This window comes from Nothoprocta perdicaria, unplaced genomic scaffold (assembly GCF_003342845.1).
Source record: "Nothoprocta perdicaria isolate Ctin4 unplaced genomic scaffold, notPer1 scaffold_52, whole genome shotgun sequence".
Taxonomy (NCBI): domain Eukaryota; kingdom Metazoa; phylum Chordata; class Aves; order Tinamiformes; family Tinamidae; genus Nothoprocta; species Nothoprocta perdicaria.
The window spans coordinates 1,974,361-1,992,664 of record NW_020455777.1 but is presented as its reverse complement, the minus strand read 5'-3'; the positions used below and the strand labels follow the sequence as shown (position 1 = coordinate 1,992,664).

The 18,304-nt window shown below is 41.8% G+C and overlaps 1 protein-coding gene across 3 annotated transcripts in view; it reads right to left on the bottom strand.

Annotated features, from left to right (window-relative positions):
- MAP3K5 (mitogen-activated protein kinase kinase kinase 5) overlaps positions 1 to 18,304 on the bottom strand; it is an 89,105-nt gene that overhangs the window by 47,527 nt on the left and 23,274 nt on the right. Inside the window, exons 2-7 of one of the 3 annotated variants that reach the window (XM_026048171.1) lie at positions 16,834 to 16,973; positions 14,643 to 14,666; positions 6,446 to 6,639; positions 6,015 to 6,183; positions 4,955 to 5,061; positions 1,267 to 1,437 (exon numbers count right to left, since the gene is read on the bottom strand). In XM_026048171.1, coding sequence (XP_025903956.1) covers positions 1,267 to 1,437; positions 4,955 to 5,061; positions 6,015 to 6,183; positions 6,446 to 6,639; positions 14,643 to 14,666; positions 16,834 to 16,956 — 788 coding nt within the window. In that variant the 5' untranslated portion in view covers positions 16,957 to 16,973. Of the gene's footprint in view, positions 1 to 1,266; positions 1,438 to 4,954; positions 5,062 to 6,014; positions 6,184 to 6,445; positions 6,640 to 11,423; positions 11,544 to 11,857; positions 11,917 to 14,642; positions 14,667 to 16,833; positions 16,974 to 18,304 lie in introns of those variants that run through there. The other 2 variants (XM_026048169.1, XM_026048170.1) reach the window with 2 other exon arrangements.

Below are 18,304 nucleotides of genomic sequence, written 5' to 3'. Positions count from 1 at the left end.
TCAGTAATACTTAGTATTTAAATTCAGATCCATGGTTTTTCTGTTTACATTAGATTGCGAAGCTAGCAAATTTTTTTTTTAAAACAGAATCCTGAAAGTTTGCTTTGGGCTTTGGCTTAGTGAAATACAAATTTTCTTTAATTCAAAACTGCGGAGAGGGAAATATGCTCTATTACTGCTATACTACTGCTATACTGACATACCGCTTGTCTTTAAAAGTCCAGACAGAATTAGAAAACTATAAAGCATGAAAATCAGACATAGATTTTTGAGACCATAAATGGTAAACAATTATATATTATCTTTTTCCAAAGGCAGTTTTAATCTGAAGTTGACTGAAAGCAAATAATGAATAGCAAAGGGGGAAGAATGTTTTTAAATTTACACATTTACTTTGACACATGGTTGATGAACACAAGACCAGAACTAGAATTTGATCTGTGCAGAGTATGCACAATATAAACAAAAATTGCCTGTATTCTCAAATACTCCGTTACAATGGAGAATGCACAGAGCTCATCCTGGCAAAAGTCTGGGATGGAGTCCAGTGCATCCATTTAGAGTACGTCTCTTTTAAGAATTAAAGTTTGAGGGATAAAATAAGAAAAAAAGAGCAAATTTTTTAGAAAATATATTCCACATGACAGTTATCAAAATATGGTACATAAAAAAAAAAGAGAGAAACATGATATTTGCAGCTATAATTATCATAAGAGTTTGCCTAGCCCACTGTGTGCTGCTGTGCCTGTCAGTGGTACTGCAGACCACTGCCACACACCTGTATTACATACGGTGATGCTGAGACAAAATTTTTACCGCCACGAGTCTGAGACAGTTTTATTGGTTGTGAGTGGGAAAGCCAGAAAAGAGCAGAACGCCACATCTGTTCAGGGTTTTACTTCAGCACCTTTAAGCCCAGYTGGTTAATATCCAGCAGGCTGCACATAGGTCAATTGGCTTAAGCCTAACGATTGTCTACCCCAGATTCATAAGAACAATGTATTAAATAACATATATTTGGGGGAAGGGAGTAACAAGCTATGATGAGGACCATCTGAAGTGCTTTACAGACTTGGATGTTTGTCTGCCTAGAACCAGATCAGCGAACCAGACAAATCTCTCTTTCTTAATATATATGCAATGCTTAGGCTAAAAGATTAAGTGTATCCCTTGGGAACACCAAATAGCTGGAATAAAAGTTAGACATATATTCTTGTTGAAGAAATACTTTACAAAAAGAACATAGACCAGAAAAGCAGTACTCACCAAAACGTCCCTTTGTSTCTGCTTTCTGTATCTGTGAATCCAGATTCCAAAAACATGTCCTTGTAGATTCGCCCAACCAGGCAATACATATCTGAAGCTACTTGGTCTTCCTGTTGTACCAAAGGAGTCATAATTTCTAGAGCTTTCTGTCTGTCTCCAGGTAGGTTTCGCCTATTAAAATATTTGTTTTGATAAACAAAAAGATAATCTTTTTCATCATCACTTGCAAATATGTATAAAAATTTTGTCCACCTCAACTATTTTTCTAGACATAATGGACTACATTTTGTGTGTATGCATATATTCTTTTTCATTGCAGGGCACCCTTATTGAACTGTTTCAAAAAAATCTTGAATCGTGTTCTTTCTTAAACAATATCAGCAAGAGCAAAATAGTGGCAATAACGATAAGAAAAGCCTCAGGAGCAATTCTTAGCCTGCAGAAAGAAAATTCAAATAGCATATGGTGCTTTATTAGTAAATATCAATATATAAACTTAGATTTTATATCTGTTTAAGATTTCTCTCATAGTCATTCATCCTAAAAAGAGATTTAATCTTATGTTTGTGACTTTTCATACATATATTTTGAAAAAAAAAATACAAAAAAAGATTGAACTCCCAGGATAAGAAAGGTTAAGGAGTCAAGCCAATGAGGTAATATTAATAAAAATACTCCATACAGATAAACCACATAATTGCAAGCATTAAACACTTCCTGGTGAGTCACAGTTTGGATACATACATCATTAGCAAGGCTTCAGATTTTTTTTAACATATTTTTGTACTAAACAAACAAGTGGCTCCTTTCTCAGTAGAAGTCATTCTTCGCTGGTTTGGGAGAGTTTTGCTCTGTTTTCTTTTGTAGAAGTTTCTTCAAGTATTTTAGTAGCTATAATTTGTATTAGGAGTTGAAGCCTTGTTGAAGGCTGCCTCTTGAAACAAAAAACAAAGCAATACAAAAAAAAAGACTTTTTCAAAAAAAAAAAAATTCTAATCAGAAATTCATCAGTGGAAGTTCTTCTTCCCAATGAACAAAAACATACCAGAGCTCTGACATGTCCACACGGGCAGTGTGTCAAGCACGAGAGAGCAGAGCATTTGTTAGCTCCGCAATGAATGAGCTCCAAGAGGAGCTCATGTATGCAGCTCCAAAAGGAAGCGCTGTGAGAGAATAAATTTACATTAAGTAGAACTAAGCAGCAGAGGAAGAATGAGCACTTGCGTCATAACATAAAAACAATCACAAAAATAATCACAAAAAAACAGAAGAAAAGCACTCGTTTCAGCAGTCAGTATGAACTGCTTTCCTGAGCACAGACCCCGCAGGTTGTGTAAGACCCAGGTTCTGGGCCAAACTCTGCAGATGTCTCTGCCTGGTAGGAAGGACAAATGAAACCCTCAGTTCTCTCCTTCCAAGCTTCAGACCAGTCCCATTCTATCAAGTTAGGGAAAATCCCTCGGCCTAAAGAGCAGCAGTGGTCTGCTCAAGGACTTCCAGAGGGCAGAGTAAGGCTGGTTTGCCTCTTTTGAACTAGATAGATGCTCCCAACCCTGGCCCTTAAAGAGCCATGAAGTGCTCCTTGCTGAGCAGGTAACAGAGCCCTCCAGCTCAGCACTGCTTTGGTTCCTGTCCACTTGTTTAAGGTTTGCTTCCTTCTGTCTTTTCTAGCACTGACCATGCTAGTGAAGCAGCAGTGATAAGTCTGCAGCTTCTTCACGTTTGCTGGTCGACTTCCACCACAGAGAGCTATTTTCAGAGTGGAAACTCGGTTAGACAACTCCTCTGCAGTCACAGACTGACTATCACTAATCCTAATCAAATCAATAGCTACTTGATCTTGATGAGAGTTAAGACAGGCCCAGCAGTGCTTTATGATAACAGACATTTATACTTTGCTGGTCTCCAGAGAGTGAGGCCCCTACTTTTCAATCTCTACTTGCTCTTCCATCATTGCATCACTTGCGCACTTGTGTTATTTAGGTCAGGCTAATCCCACCTAATTGAGCTGCTCTGCCCCTCAGCACTCATGACCTAAATGAGAGGCAAAAGATGTAACAACTTCTATAGCAAACACTCAAAAATGCATCTTGAACCCCACCAGTCACTACCAGACCATCCAGACCCGACCTAGCTCAGGAAGCTGCCTTCATATTCCCAACAAGCAGAAAGCTGCAATTAGTCCTAGCAACACCTTCCTCAATGATTCCAGCACACATCAAAGCATGAATGATTATTTTTGTGGTTGTTGTTCATTTTGCTTGAATTTACAATCTGAAGATGGAAGAAAGGGAGGAAAAAATGATCTGAACTCCTTTGGAGACAGAGTAAGGAATTTTTGTCATGTTAGATGAGCTATAAGACCAAACACTGCATTTTAGCCAAATCTTTAAAAGTAGAATTTTCTGTCTTCAAGAACTCCCAGCAGAACCAAGGCAATGTCTGTCTGAAAGGACTGTATTGCATTTTTGCAGCAAAAAATAGTTTTAAGCACTCCAGTGAATGAGAGTCCTGTTATCAAAAGTGACAACAAGACTTTTTTATTTTAGAAAATGGTGACCTTGGCATCCAAACTACTTCTTACAGACTCACAGGTGTAGAATGACTGTCGTAAAGGCTTAAAAGTGGCAGATATGTGCTGGATTTTTAATTTGCAATGCTTACAAATTTATGGCAAAGTAGGAACAAAACGGGCTCAATATTTATGTCTTTATAATAGGCCAGAAAGAGTCTGGACATTTTATTCAGACAGAACCATGCCAGGCAGCTTTTTTGATAACATATCTATCCCTTTAGCTTATTACTTGAGGCAGTTTTGATATCACTTAGATGCAGTATGTGGTTTTGAGCCTCCTCAGCAAACCTGAATTACAGTATTCAAAGCTGTGAGAAAAGCAGAAAGATTTGTTTTTATCTGTAGATATCTTGTAAAATCTGAACACCTGCTGAACCTTATTCTGCTCTCCTGGACGCCAACGGCACAACCATATTCTTGACTGTGAAAAAAAGCAAAGGAGCAGTAATTCTTCACTTCCTCTGAAAACTTCCCTTTTAAGGCTTTGCTCAATTGCATTTTTCTGTATTTTCAAGGAGAAAAAAAAAAAGGCTTGGCTTTGATTTAATCCAAGAAAGCAATGCATGCTGCTGCATGTGGAACATTTTCTATGTACACTTAAGACACCATGAAAATTTGCTTCTAATTACAGCAGATTGAAGTCTGCTGATTGACACTCCTTCATGAAGTTCTCCTCCCTGTCTCCTGTCACTGGAATGCTTAAGACTCAGATGAAAGAATGTCTAAGTCAGCATGAATATTGCAACACTCTGCCACCCAAATACCCACTTTAGGAGTGTATTTTACAGAGTATTTGTTCTGCTCAGCACATATTCAAGCACTGGAAGGAAAAAGGTAAATATACAGACCTATAGAAAGACAAATAACACAGGCAAAGAAAGAAGAATAGAATCTGAGAGTAAGARAGGATAACTTAATCACAAATTTGATCACTAGCTTAATTTAATCACAAAGCTCCAAGACCCCAAAAATGCTTGAGTGAAAAACCTAAGGACTTTGACCTGAACAAGACGACGCCAGTAAAGAACATTCACCAGGATCATCCACTCGGTGAGAAGTTCGAAGTACTGATTTACTACTCTTCAACTGTGAAAGGAAGGGGTAGATTCTTACCTGTTCAGGGCAAAGGCATAATGAAACTTCACATGGTGGTGGGAGGCCAGGTCAAAAGTAGGCAGTTTTTCTAAAGTTTTCACCAGTTTCACAATGGAATCATAATCCTTGCAAAAGAAGGGAACAATGAAGTTTTAAGTGGTTACATTGAGGCATGCCTGTATAAACTCCTCCTTCAAATAAAGACTTGGTAGTTGTTATTGAGATGTATTTGCAGATTATTGCAAGTTTTACCGATTCCAGTTTCTTCAGTCTCACACTGCAAATGGCTTGGCACATTGCCGAATTGTGAGTATCCACAGCAGGGAAATACTCTTAGGTCTTTTGTACTGCTTGAATACAGTTTTAGGACATAGTTTAGCTTTAGTTCATGTCTATGAAGTTAGCTGCAGGGCTGAATACATTTCGCAGTTCAGACTGGATGGACATATTACAATGCTAATTGCACCTGCATTAAAGTCTCCCAAAACTCTGAGGTAAGCATAAAAGCATAAAACCAAAACATAACCTTTCAACAGAACCTTTTAGTTCATAAAGTGGCTTACTCAGACATATTTAACAAAAAAGTCAAATGTTTTAGAAGCAACAGCTATTAGTTGCAATTATGAATAACAGAGTGAGAAGTTACTAGCACCAGTCAGACAAGCAGAAATGCACCCAAGCATATTGCATTGCCCTGAGGAACACCCTAAGTAGGGCGACACAGCTCGCTCACAAGAATACACCTCTGTATAACACAGAATGCTACCACAGCCTTCAAGTCACATACACTGAAAGCTCTTCGTCCCGTATCAAAGCTGAGGTGAATAATAGTTTATATATGATGCCAACGTTCTTAGGTGTTATTATATATAGCTGGAAAGCACTGTTATTTTAAAGAAGTACTAGGAAGTCTATAACTACAAAACAAAGCAAAAAGCATCAGTGAAGATACCATAAGGGATTTTTACTAGTGTCTGTTACTGGTGTAGTTTGATAGATAGCAAAACAGGGCAAACTAGACTAGAAATTCCATTTCCATTTCCTCCTTTGAGGCCCAAAAATACTCTAAAATTCATACCTGAATGTCTCTGTAGGACAGCAGTAGGTTTATGACAATGTCAGCAGACAACACTTCAATGTTATCCACTCGCTGTCGAATCCTTGCCAGCTCCGCCGCAAGCTCTTTGCCTGTGTACAGGGTCCGGGCCTTCCTGATATCATTGAGAATGGACTGCCGGAAATACTGGCTGGAGAGCAACAACTTCGTGTTAGCAATTTGGGACAATGTCCTTGGTGTTTTTGTTTCTGGCTCTACAGCTCTACCACAATTCATATTTGGAACGTTTGTTGAAAGAGCATTTGTTGAATCAATGGAAAGATTTAGTCCAGCTAAATTATTCAGAAGGAAACGTTATCAAATCCTCATCACCCTGAGGCAAAACAGTCTTGCATTTGTACTATCAATACAAATATATCCATTTTACAAAAGGGTATGAAAAATGAACTCACCTTGAGCTGGCCTGTGCCACTTTTAAGAGTTGAATAAATCGATCTACCAAAGGTAAACATATAGGCCCAAGCAGCGACTCAAAATTGGGCTGCATCAGTTCAGTCAATCCCTTCATGAAACTACTGTCGCAGCAGTACACCTTGTTGTGCGGAGTTATCATGTAAGGAACAAATATGTAGTTACCAGTACACATCTGTAGGAGAACAAGACACAGTAGTTAGGGCAGGGGTGGTGTGACAAGCCTCGGCGTCAAACATTTGCAGATATTATGTGCTGAATCCACCTGTCAAAAACCAACGTGAGATTTGCTGCTTACCACGGCAACGCAAGGATTTTAATGGATTGTAAAACCCAGGATTATATAAATCAATTTTCATCTCAAATCTGATATACACTTTTAATGTATTCTTTTGGATTTCTGAACTGTTTTCTATAAAATGAGTCCTTTTAAAGACAGCACTTTTGCCTTAAAATAGCAAGCACATTGGATAAATAGGAAAGCAATTTTGAGAGCGTACGCACCACAAAGTGACAGACAGGCTTAAATGCAAGGCAAGGTTTCAAGGTGTTTGTCAGGCTCACAGATGTTACACACAGACCAATTGTAGCACAACATGAAAACTGAGAACACTAATCCTCGTACGAACTGCAAGGTGACTGACAGAGTTTAGGATGACAATGACAAATGAAACTCCCTGCTGTGCCRCAAACCTTTCTGGCCAGTGGGACTTACAACCATATGTACGTCAGAATAATCACTTTTGGAATGTTTTCGAATTGGCAGACTACATAGAATTCCATATAGCAATGTATGATAGACACTCTGGAGAAAAAAATAATTTCTTCCAGGAAAGAGGGAGGAAAAGGATCTGGTGCTTGCGGTAGGTACAGTGTTTGAATATTTGCGCTGAATACTTGCGGTTCTAAAATACCTCAGCTTTGGAAGAGCGTGCCATCAAAATCAGCAGGAGGTCACAGAATCCCAGAGTGGTTGAGGCTGGAAGGGACCTCTAGAGTTCATCTAGTCCAAATCCACCCATTCAAGAGGGACAGAGTTGCACCACTTGGCTATCAAAGTTCAGGCTCCGCTTCACTTTTGTATACGTTCTACTATTGAGGTGTCCAGCAACACAGCAAGAAAAAGTCCCAGAAAAAAAAATGGGAGATCCTGCATTTTGGTGCCCCTAAATTCTATCCAAAGGCTTCCTACTTTCCAGTTAGCTTCTTCTGCTCCCCCAGGAGTTATGACAGCAATGAGGACAATTTCAGAGCCTCCTCTGGCAAGTTGGGCCCCATACACTGAGATGCAGTCAAATGCATAGTTTTAAAATGCATAACACCAGGTGTGCATATAAAACATGCATTTTAATGTGCATGTAAAAATTTTAAGAATATGGAAGTCAGGAGGTACAGAGCATGTTTTGTATAGAAATAAGAGACTGGCTATGGAAAGTGCAGGAATGATATTTTTAAAATTATACCTATTAGGCTGTGAAATCATAAGACCTCATTATACAGCCCCAACTGATTCATACAAAGAAACTCTGTAGAATTTAAGCTTTTCTGGCATATGCGCTTTCAAGAGATCCACTGAGCTTTTTATAACTAACTCAGAATTTGGTTGGAGATTGTTGCATATAAATCTCACTGCATAAGAGTGTAGCAATCCCACAGCAAACTTGAGAATTAGGATGTGTGTGATGACAATATTTTTAATAAGCAATTAAGCAGTGCAATCCAAGCTGCTTCTCTTCGCAGTGTAACAGCTGAACAGACATTTCTACTGAGGAACATACCAGCCCTTTCAAGAGAAAAACAATCAAACAGAAAACCTCCACCCCTTTAACTCCACTAAACCCTAATAAGCTCTACAGTCAAAATCATAAAGGAAAAGAAGATGTTGATAGAACATGATTATATACTCTTGTTATTAAAAAGTAGGCAATCTGTTCCCCATGTTTTTTTTTCCCTTTTGTTAATAAAGGTGAAAAGTTTGGGAAGCCAGAGCCAAGAGAAAAGGCAAGTGGCTGCAGATTTCCAGGGGCAAATATTTTACTTCCTAATGTTTAGTCAGTGCGTTAAAAACAAACTTGAGGAGGAAGGAGGCTTGCAGGAAGATTTCTCTGACCTCTGGCCCACTAAGCTCAGTTCTTAAATAAAAGTCAACTCTGAAAAAGGATGTTTCCAGCTTTTGAAACCCACAGAGCTCAAAGTTTATCCTGGCATAATGGCCAGGCCACCTACAGAGACAGGGCTGGAGTCTTTGTAAGTCGTTCTGCGAGCAGGAAGTCTACTCTTCCCCCTCACAGAACAGAGTGCCTGTGTCTATTTTTGAGCAAGAGCTCTCACAAACTCACCCTGAATGTGCTTTCTGTAGGAAGGACACCTAGGCTGGTAGAACAAGAGAGCCAGCAAAAATTAATTCCCACACATTTTCTCCACTAAAAAAGAAGCACCTGGAAACGCGACAGAGCCTGCAAGGGAGGAAAGGCAGAGCCAGCAGCCTCCAGATGCAGAGTATCACATAAGCAGCAAAGAATTGAACAGTAAAAGGCAGGAAAAGCTGCAAGGGAGAAAAACAAGAGAATGAAGCAAACCCACAGAGATCCAGAGAGCCGTACAAGCAACACAGGTTTCTCCGGGAATTGTCTCAAGGCAAAGTCTCACCTGGATGTCTTGGCATCTGGCAGTGTGGGAACATAGCTACCTTGTCCTCAGCCTGACTTTAATTTGGGTGTTAGCTTAACCTAGACATGCTTTGTGGGGAGCTCTGTATCTCTGAAACCTCAAAAATTTGGCCGAACAAGCAGATACAGCAAGAGGGTGGGGAAAAAAAAAAAAAAGTGTAAGATCATAAGTTTCTATTTCCTTTGTAAAACTGGTTAAAAAGAACAACTTCATATTCAGCGAAGTTAAGAAATACAGATCTGAATTTCACACTCCAAGATAAAGGTTATATTAAGTATTAATAAGCTGGACTTGATTAACCTAGGACAGGTGACCTAATGGAAAAATTAAAATCTAAGTTACATTTTATTTACTGAAGGAGGTGGGAGAAGGAAGATAAGATAAGTGACGGCAGGACTGCTCCCACATAATAAAGTCCATGGCCTCCCACAACGGCTGGTCTATAGGTAACAACAGGAAAAAAAGAGAACACTGTGCTGCCAAACGGGGCTGCTTCTGCAGTTTGGGTTGTAACAGTGCTGACATCCTACAGATCCGGACACAGAGAATTCCCTGAGCAACATGTTACATGGATACCAAACCCTGGCTTTTAGGTTTTAAGCAAAAGTCRTCCAGATTACTGCGTTTCGGTGCTGTGCCGTAAGGGCTGGCAGCATCTGCYGTGCCGCGGCACGCCAGGCCGGCCCTGGGCGCCAGCCCTGCGCCGCCGCGAGCAAGCCTTGGCGCCGCCGCCTCAGCGCTCGGCCGCTGCCCCTCGGGAGCTGCCACCACCCTCTGCAGCAGTCACTGAAGAGTCATTTCTCTAGAAAAAGTTAAATATTTTGTCGCCATCRCAAATCCCGTGACGGGCACGGGAGCCCGCTGGGCAGCACTTGAGGAGCTGCTCCCCTGCCAGGCAGGGCCAAACCACCAGCCCAAGAGCAGAGCCTGGGCTCTCCTCCCTCCTGGCYCCCAGTGCCCACAGCCTCAGCCCAGTTGCTTCACTGCTTCACTCCAGCCCAACTCTGCTCTCACAAACTCTTTCCCAACCCTAATTAACTCCACTCAAGACTAGGTTTGCTGAGTGCCCATGACCAAAGAGCTACTTCTCCTTTGATCCACTGCTCTGACTCACCCCATGGCATGCACAGAAACTAGCAGCACCAAAGCTATTCAAGAAAAACTTTAAGAAATTCTTTGCTKTGAGGGTGACAGAGCCCTGGCACAGGCTGCCCAGGGAGGCTGTGGAGTCTCCTTCTCTGGAGATCTTCCAAACCCACCTGGATGCCGCCCTGTGCCCCGTGCTCTGGGTGTCCCTGCTGGAGCAGGGGGTTGGACTAGATGATCTCTAGAGGTCCCTTCCAACCTCARCCATTCTGCGAAAAACAGGCCATTTCTGAAGGAGCAGCACCCAAAGCACTATTGCAGTACTCTCCGTTACATCAACGCACCCTTTTAAGGTGCAAATAGCATAAGGGACTTAAAAAGCGGTCAGGAAAAGTTCCCCAAACCAAAAGCAGGTGCTAGAAGTGTCATTTTCCAGCCCAATTTGTTTACGAGTCATCATCATTTACAGTTTCAACGTTCAAAATACAGCCCTGAAAGTTTTGATGTTTCTGCAGGTCACCTGAGCCACGAGCTAAGGCGCATTTGGAAAAACATGGAGTGAAGGGGCCGGGGCCAGGCCTGCAGCGAGCGCGCGGGCAGCCCGAGGCACAGGAATCCGGGGCATTCGATAAGGACCATGCCCTGAACTCCYCCATCATCTGCACTGGTTATATCTGGGAGATAGGAGCACACGTATCTGCACAGGCTTCGGGCCAGCACATTTGGTACCTGGCGGCATCAGGCAAATATTAGAGAGAATTTGTACCGCGGTACCACAGCCCTTGTCGGCAAATCAGCCCGAGTGATCAGAAAGCAGAAGTACTGGCTGGAGCCAGTGATACCTGCATGAATGTTTACCTCCAAGTGACTAAATCTGTGAACCATTTTAAGAATGTTTTAATTGCCCCATATTTTTTCTAATGTCCCTTTGTAGTATCCTGTTCAAGACATTCCTCTGCTAGTTCTAATAAGACCTGGTGCTATATAAATGAACATTTCTGTTCTGCACATTCAACTCAGACCTTGAGTTTACCTTCAGAAGGACGACGAGAATCTTCCACATCCTAGCAATCCAATGGTGCCCAGTCCTCCCAGTTCCCTGAGGTTCTTTATCAACATTACCCTTTCGGAACCATTTAACAGACCAATATCCACAGACAGAAGAAAACCGTCCTTTAAGATGAGAAGCACAACCCCCCATACCTCACTTCTTCCACCAGCACCCCAAACACAAGACGTCTTGCTCATGGATGGCAGCATCTGACAGGATCCCACTCTCCTGCCCAGCCCACAGGCCAGTGCACCTTAAACTTAACTTGTTTTCTGAAAGATCAGCAGAGGAGACAAAAATTACCAGCCTCTCACAATGGAAACTATTTCTTCTTGCTGACTCTCATTTAATTATAATTAAGCTACGTTTTTTGTACTTTCCCTAATAGTTCTCTTTTGAGAAGTATCTGCTCTTATTTCATTTCTCCTGATGATCTGATTTTTATTAAAGGCAATTCTATGACTGCACATGGTATTACAGGCAGCAGATGGTCAAATCCTAAAACAAGTTATTAAATCTATTCCCTTCATCCCCCAAACATACAGTAAATCTACAGGTGCTCATGTTTTAATGAACACAGACTCACAGTTTGAGTTCACTCCAAATCTCACCCAAGTGGATGACAGCCTTGCTATTGATCTGAAAAGGAACATAACCAGGTCAAGCATCCCAAATCAATCCCAACCACAGAGACTGGCTCTGCTCTGTTAAATAGTTCCCATTTTCTTGTGATGCCCAGAAATGAAAGCCTACTGCAACCATGCTACATCCTAAATGCTTCCTAAAAAAATGGGGTATCTTTTACTTTTATCCTTTCATCATGTTCATGCAAGGAATGTAAAGTTCTAACTTTTTCCAAGGCAAGTATGTGCCAAATATATTAGTAAAGGACTTCTAAATGCACAGGAGTAAGCAAGAGATGCTGAGGTACCATAAATAACAMTAAATACCGCAGTTGTCATTAGCAACACAGTATTTACTGATGGTTACTACATGTTCAGTATTTGAATACCAAGACCAAAGCGTTCCCAAATCATTTGCCGGAGGGGAGCGTGTGAAAAGCCCCGGATCAGCCGCGGCCCGGCTCTCCCCGGCCCACCTGGCACCCTGGGGTCCCGCTCCTGAGGCCACTTGGCACTCCGAGTCTAGGTGGCCAAGAGCCTTAAACCACATCTGAGCTCTGTGCAAGGTGCTACCGAGACTGGCTGCAAGTCTTATGTGTAACATGTGAACATTAATGTGACTCATATTCATTCAAAAATGAAACGAAGCGGGGCAAAACCAACCACTTGGAGCCTGGCTTGGAGCTTTTCTTCAAAGCTGGTAGCATCCAAGCTAGGGAGAATTAGAATGAAATAAAAACTAGGGAGCTAAAACTAAGTACAGTCATGTGCTGTAACCTTTACTCCGACATCTCTTTATGACTGAAACTCTTTACTAATAATTCCTAGAATGGTTTTGCTGCTTGGTTGACCTCAGAGATCAGATAACAGCAAAAACTAAGCTTTAGTTTTTGAATATCAAAGCAACTGCCTCCTGTCAAAGTATCACTCCCTGTAAAACGACATTTTTTTGATACTACTGGAACATTTGGAAGAGATCCAAGCTCTATCAACTCAATAGCTATAAAACCACATATAACAGGAAATGAGTCTATGTTAYCTCTCACTGCTGCGCCCTTACAAGTTTCATGCAGTTTACCCTCGCCATGTAATATCATATTCATCCTTATTTGGAGCAGAAAAATCCAGAAGACAGAAGAAAAAAGGGATTTGGGTTTAAAGTGCATTGGGATCCTGGCTAGATCCAGCTGAAAATGGAAATTTATTTTTTCATCTATGCCTACATTTTCTAGAACTGCAGGATTAAAGTCTTGTTTTACTCAGGCGCCAGTTACATTTTTTCCATATTTGCAAAATCAATTGTTCACATAACTCTTTCTGGTAAGAGTGGGCATCAAAGTCAAGGTCTCTGAAGAACGATACCTTTCATGTATCAACTTATCCCAAAGTCTCACAATTTATGAACAAATATGATTTTCAGAAAACAGGACTTGCACCCATCACCTTGGCCGCTAAGCCAGTCTTACTGACTCTCCTGCTCTAACCCCTGGGAAAATACTTCCTCCCAGAAAAGATGTTGTGTGGGTGTGCTTGAAAACACCAGAGATTCTCAAGGAACACATTCTTTATGCAGCTTCTACTAAAACATTTCTAGAAGTGGGAAATGACACCTTCTTAGCCACCTATCCMAATTTAAATGCACAAGTGGAACAACTCTTTATCAAATGGATAAAGGTCAAGCTATTATTCCTCCCTCTACCTTAGCTTCACGGCCTATCATTTAAAAATGGCACAACAAGACAACATTACCACTCTTTCTAGTGCACAAACCAACATTACAGCCCAAGAGCCCAAGTGAGCTTGTTGCCTAATAACAGTTTTCTTTCCCCTGGCTCCTCTGAGGCACCGTGTTGGAGTGTCACACTGTTACCTAGATTCCTGTCTATCCGRGTTGCCAGACAGAAAAAAAAAMCACCACAGAAACACCACAAGAGGTAGCACATGACTTTACACAGAAGGCCTTACTTACTGTTCTCAAAGTTTCTTTTGTCTGTGTAAAGCCCTAACTGGTTATTTTCATTAGCACAAGAGATTTCTGGTTTATCATGCCATTCATAGCATTCTGTGAATCTCTGGAAAGCACTTTTTTTGTCAATAGATACAGAGAAAAATACTAAACCTGCTTTGCTTTTCTGTTTTTTACCGAAAAAGAACACATGATTTAAAGTTTAGCATTAGGGCCAAGCTTCACTGACTTTGGAAGTGTCTTGGGAACTTACACTGGTAAATAATCGCATCCTTCTCAAAGAAGTCTTTTCATAGTGGCAGTCATCAGTAGTTAAGTCTACAAACTGCATTTAAAGAGTTAAAACCCAAACCAAACAAAACCCCACATAGAGCAAGAGGGCAGCTGTGGGCCCGGGCCCCACACGGCAGCCCTCAGCCAGAGCTCTGGGCTTTCTGGAAGAACAACACGGACGAGGGGAGCAAGTGGGAAAAGACAACGAGAAAAAACACTGCAAATAACAGWTAAAAATGGTGTGGGGAAAAATATGCTGGAGAAGTACAGGCAGCAAGGAAAATTTTACAGAGAGATGAAAGCAAGGTGAGAAGGGAGCCTGGTACCTAGCAACAGAGCGATGTACACAGGCTTTCTGCTGGGGCTTCCAGAATTCTGCATCTAACTCTAAAATACACTACGAAAATGTTAAATGATTCAAGCAGAAAACAGAATCAGATAAACAACATTAAATGGAACAGAAGGTTGGAATGCCTAGGATTCAGCTGACACCCATAAATCATACTTACATTATTCTTCTGGCAAATAATTTCCTGGGGGAAAGAAGGAAAAAAAAAAAGTGTTAATAGCACYGAATAACTACTAGGAAAGATATCTGATCAGTCTGATTTGACAATATTAACATTTACAGCACACATGACAGGAAAAGGAGATGTTTTCTAAGCCTGTCAAATCAATCTAAATAAAATTCYGTCTCAGGAGACACCAAAAGACTACAGAATGGAGTGCATACATGCACACAAGCAAAGTCTGTGGAATTTTTTTCCTAGGGGGCCCCTGTCCAAAAGCTGTGCATGAATACATATGTATTCATAGTTTATAAGTTAAAATAAGGGCCATTATGCTGTCAGAGGAAGAAACCTTAAAAATAGTACAAGTGTGATTTCAAGTAGTTTAAAACTGACTTGCACTGAAAGACAGAAAAGCATTAGCTTCTCAAATAAGTATAAACTCATGTTGCTCTAATAACTGTCTGGTAAAAAAACAAGTTTTCACAGGTTATGTGTAAGAATTCAGAGAATAGGGATTCAAAGCAAGATGGAAAGAGAGGCTTCTTGCCCAGCAATTGAAGCGTCCAGCCCAAGAAGCTGCCTGAGGACAAGCCACTTATGGACACTTCAAAACTTCTGTGAGCAGCTTCAGCTCTTTGCAGCCACCAACCCCACTGGGCTTATTGGGGAGCTGCTTTCCACCTCTGCCACGGGGAGCACTGAGCTGCTTCGTTTTCTTCCCAACAGGCAAAATGGAAAGTGTGAAACGGAGGCCCCCTCACACCTTCCACACTGGGAGCATCAGGCAACAGCTCTGCCTCCTGAATGAGGGRCCATGTTTCACACAGGAGCGTTGCCTACATTCAAAACAAGGGCAATTACTATGCACACATGCACGTGAATATCCCATCAGTGAAAGTTTACCTGTATTTCTTTGCACCTTAGTTAAGTCACGTGTTGGAATTTTGTGCTTGGCACATTTTCACAACCATTTCCCATTTTGAATTCACCACCATTCTTACGAACATGATGAGAACTATTACACATGCAGAAATTCGGCAGTGAGGTTGGAACGGATCCAGGAGCAAACACTGCCTGGGGGACGCACGAGCAAGCCCCCAGCACAGGCAGTGACTGTGTAAGCAGGGAAGGAGCCCTGCTCTCTGAAGAGATTTCACTGCCAACAATTAAAAGCCCTAGATCGATGGAAAGTCCAAGAAAAAGGGGCAGCCTTTCAGCAAGCAGCCAGGACCTGCAAGTGTCACTGGGCAGGACTTGGATTCCCTTGTTATGGACCAAGCAAGTGGCCAGCTTGCAAGCTAGGAATAAGTTTTCCCAGGTACCCAAGGAAGCTTCATGTCCTGCTTCAAATCACCTTGAGTGGCAGCTGGGTATTCAGCTCATCAAATTGCTAACTGAGATGCTTCTCTCTGGCAATGCCTAGAATTGAACTGAAGTGACATAAAGCACCTGCCACTCAGACCTAATGATTCGGAGGGACGGGAAGTGATTTAGAAGATTGCCACCCAAGCAGCCTGTCCTCTCCAACCCCCGCGCTTAGGGAATGAGCAGGAGGAAGCAGGTGTCAGTTTCTCGGCTGCATCATGGATTATTTTACGCTGCTACTTTGACCTCAGCCAGCCTGCCACGCTGGGAGCTGTGCCGCTGACAAGGCAGAGGTTTCCTCCCACCAACCCTGCACYGGTGCCCAGCGCAGCAGTGCTGAGGGCAGCTGCCCCCTCTAACCSAGCAGAAGGTCTGGAGGCCTCTTCAAGCTCGCCCAGGAAACTGCTCCTTGCTGTGGGAGCTAAAGCATCAGGACTGTCCTGCTACACCTGCACGCCCCGTCCGCTCTCATCTCACTGTTCTCCACCACGACAACTTACCACACGGCAGGCTGGTAATTCCCTTGAATGTCAAAAATATGCATGTAATTTCTATTTTGAAATTTGTCAATTTTTGCATGAACAGCTATTTAAAATCTAGCTATTTAACTGGCTAGGTTACAGTCACCTAAATCTTCTCTTGGCAAAGCTAACATGAGTTTTCCAGCACTTCACCATGAACATATTTTCCAGGCCTCAGAACATTTTTGTCATTCTTCCGTGAACCACAAKCGGCCTCTGTGTTACCCCTGCAAACAGAGAACCTATTTCAGGAGTTAGACAGCCGGGGCTTCCACCCACGGCCTTCTTGCCCCGAGAGCTACCTTGAGCGACTGCAGAGACTCCGCGTTGGTGTCACAGTAGAGGATGATGTTGTTGGCCATGCTGAAGCTCTCCCTCACTCCCAGGTGGTAGAAGAGGGAGGGCTGGCGGAAGGCATCGCTCATCTCCACCACGGCAATGTCTGCGGAAAGAAGCGAGAGCTCGAGGGTCGCTGCCACACACGGGTCAGAAAGCCAAATATCGCCGAGGTGGTTTCTTCCCCACTTGTTTTGCTTTGATAAAACAAGGGGATTTTAGGTAGAAAATAGAGAACTCAAGGGATTTCCCCACATTAGTTACTGAGCCTGGATTTTGAGTACAGTCAGCAGGATGTGGTATAATTTTGATTCGTTATTCATTTCGTTCTTCCTCACTACCCTTTTTTTTTTTTTTTTTTTTAATTCAGGAACCAGATTAAAAAAGTTTAAAAAATCACTAATCAAGCATAGGTAAAAAATTCATTTTCTTCCTTAAATGAAAAATAAATCTGGTTATTCTGCATATGTTGATTGATGATATTAGGGGAAAAAATTATATTTGATGCCTATTTTCATCCTCTGGGCAAGCTGTTCTTAAAAACTCATGTAACATTGATATTGCATGACATGCAATGTAGATGCTGTATCAGATTTTGGAAGAAGTTAATTTATTCTTTAAAGAAAATATCTGTAAAATTGAAAGCAAGGCAAAAGTAAAATTCCAGTATAAGTTATCACAGAGATTATTTGGATTTAAATAAGAAGACTAGGGGGGAGAAGGCGGCAGCACAGCAGGAAGGAAGGAAAGAGGAACTGAATATAATAAAGCCATAGAAAACTCCAAAYGAGCTTTACTGCACCAAGATAATAATTCTGTTCATAGTAATCCAACGTCTATGAATAAAACTGAGCACATGCACAAATGCTCAGGGCCAGAGGAAYGCAGCCTCCTGCAAGGGCTCTTCAAACACACGCCTCACCTTCCCATATTCACAGCAAAGKSAAACTAGAGGCAATCACAAAATGCCTGCAGAAATAGTTACAGCCCCTGTTATATCAGGCAGCRTCTTTCCTCTGCAACGGTCTCGTCAGAGCAAAAGAACAAAACAAACAACCTGAGTCATCTCCACCTCTCTTCAACACCCCTCTGTCTCCTCGCCCAATTCACTTCTTTCTTCTCTGCCAAGGAGGCAGAGAAAAGAATATTTCAAAATAAAAACACATAATTCTGTGAAAAGAACACAAACAAAGCTGGTTTCCAGCACCTCTCCCTGCTTTCTTCTTCCTGAGGATTCTTTTATGACAAAATCACAGAGCAAGATAAGCTCTGCTGGAAAAAAGCAGCTGCATCTTGAGGTTCCTCTCCCTGGAGTCGGTTAGGTCCAACGGATCTAATACGAGATTCTGCCTCTAACCACAACTTTCATCCCGCTTATTTCCTCGGATTATCCAAACCATAACACATATACTCGAGAGAATCAGCATGGCCATACTT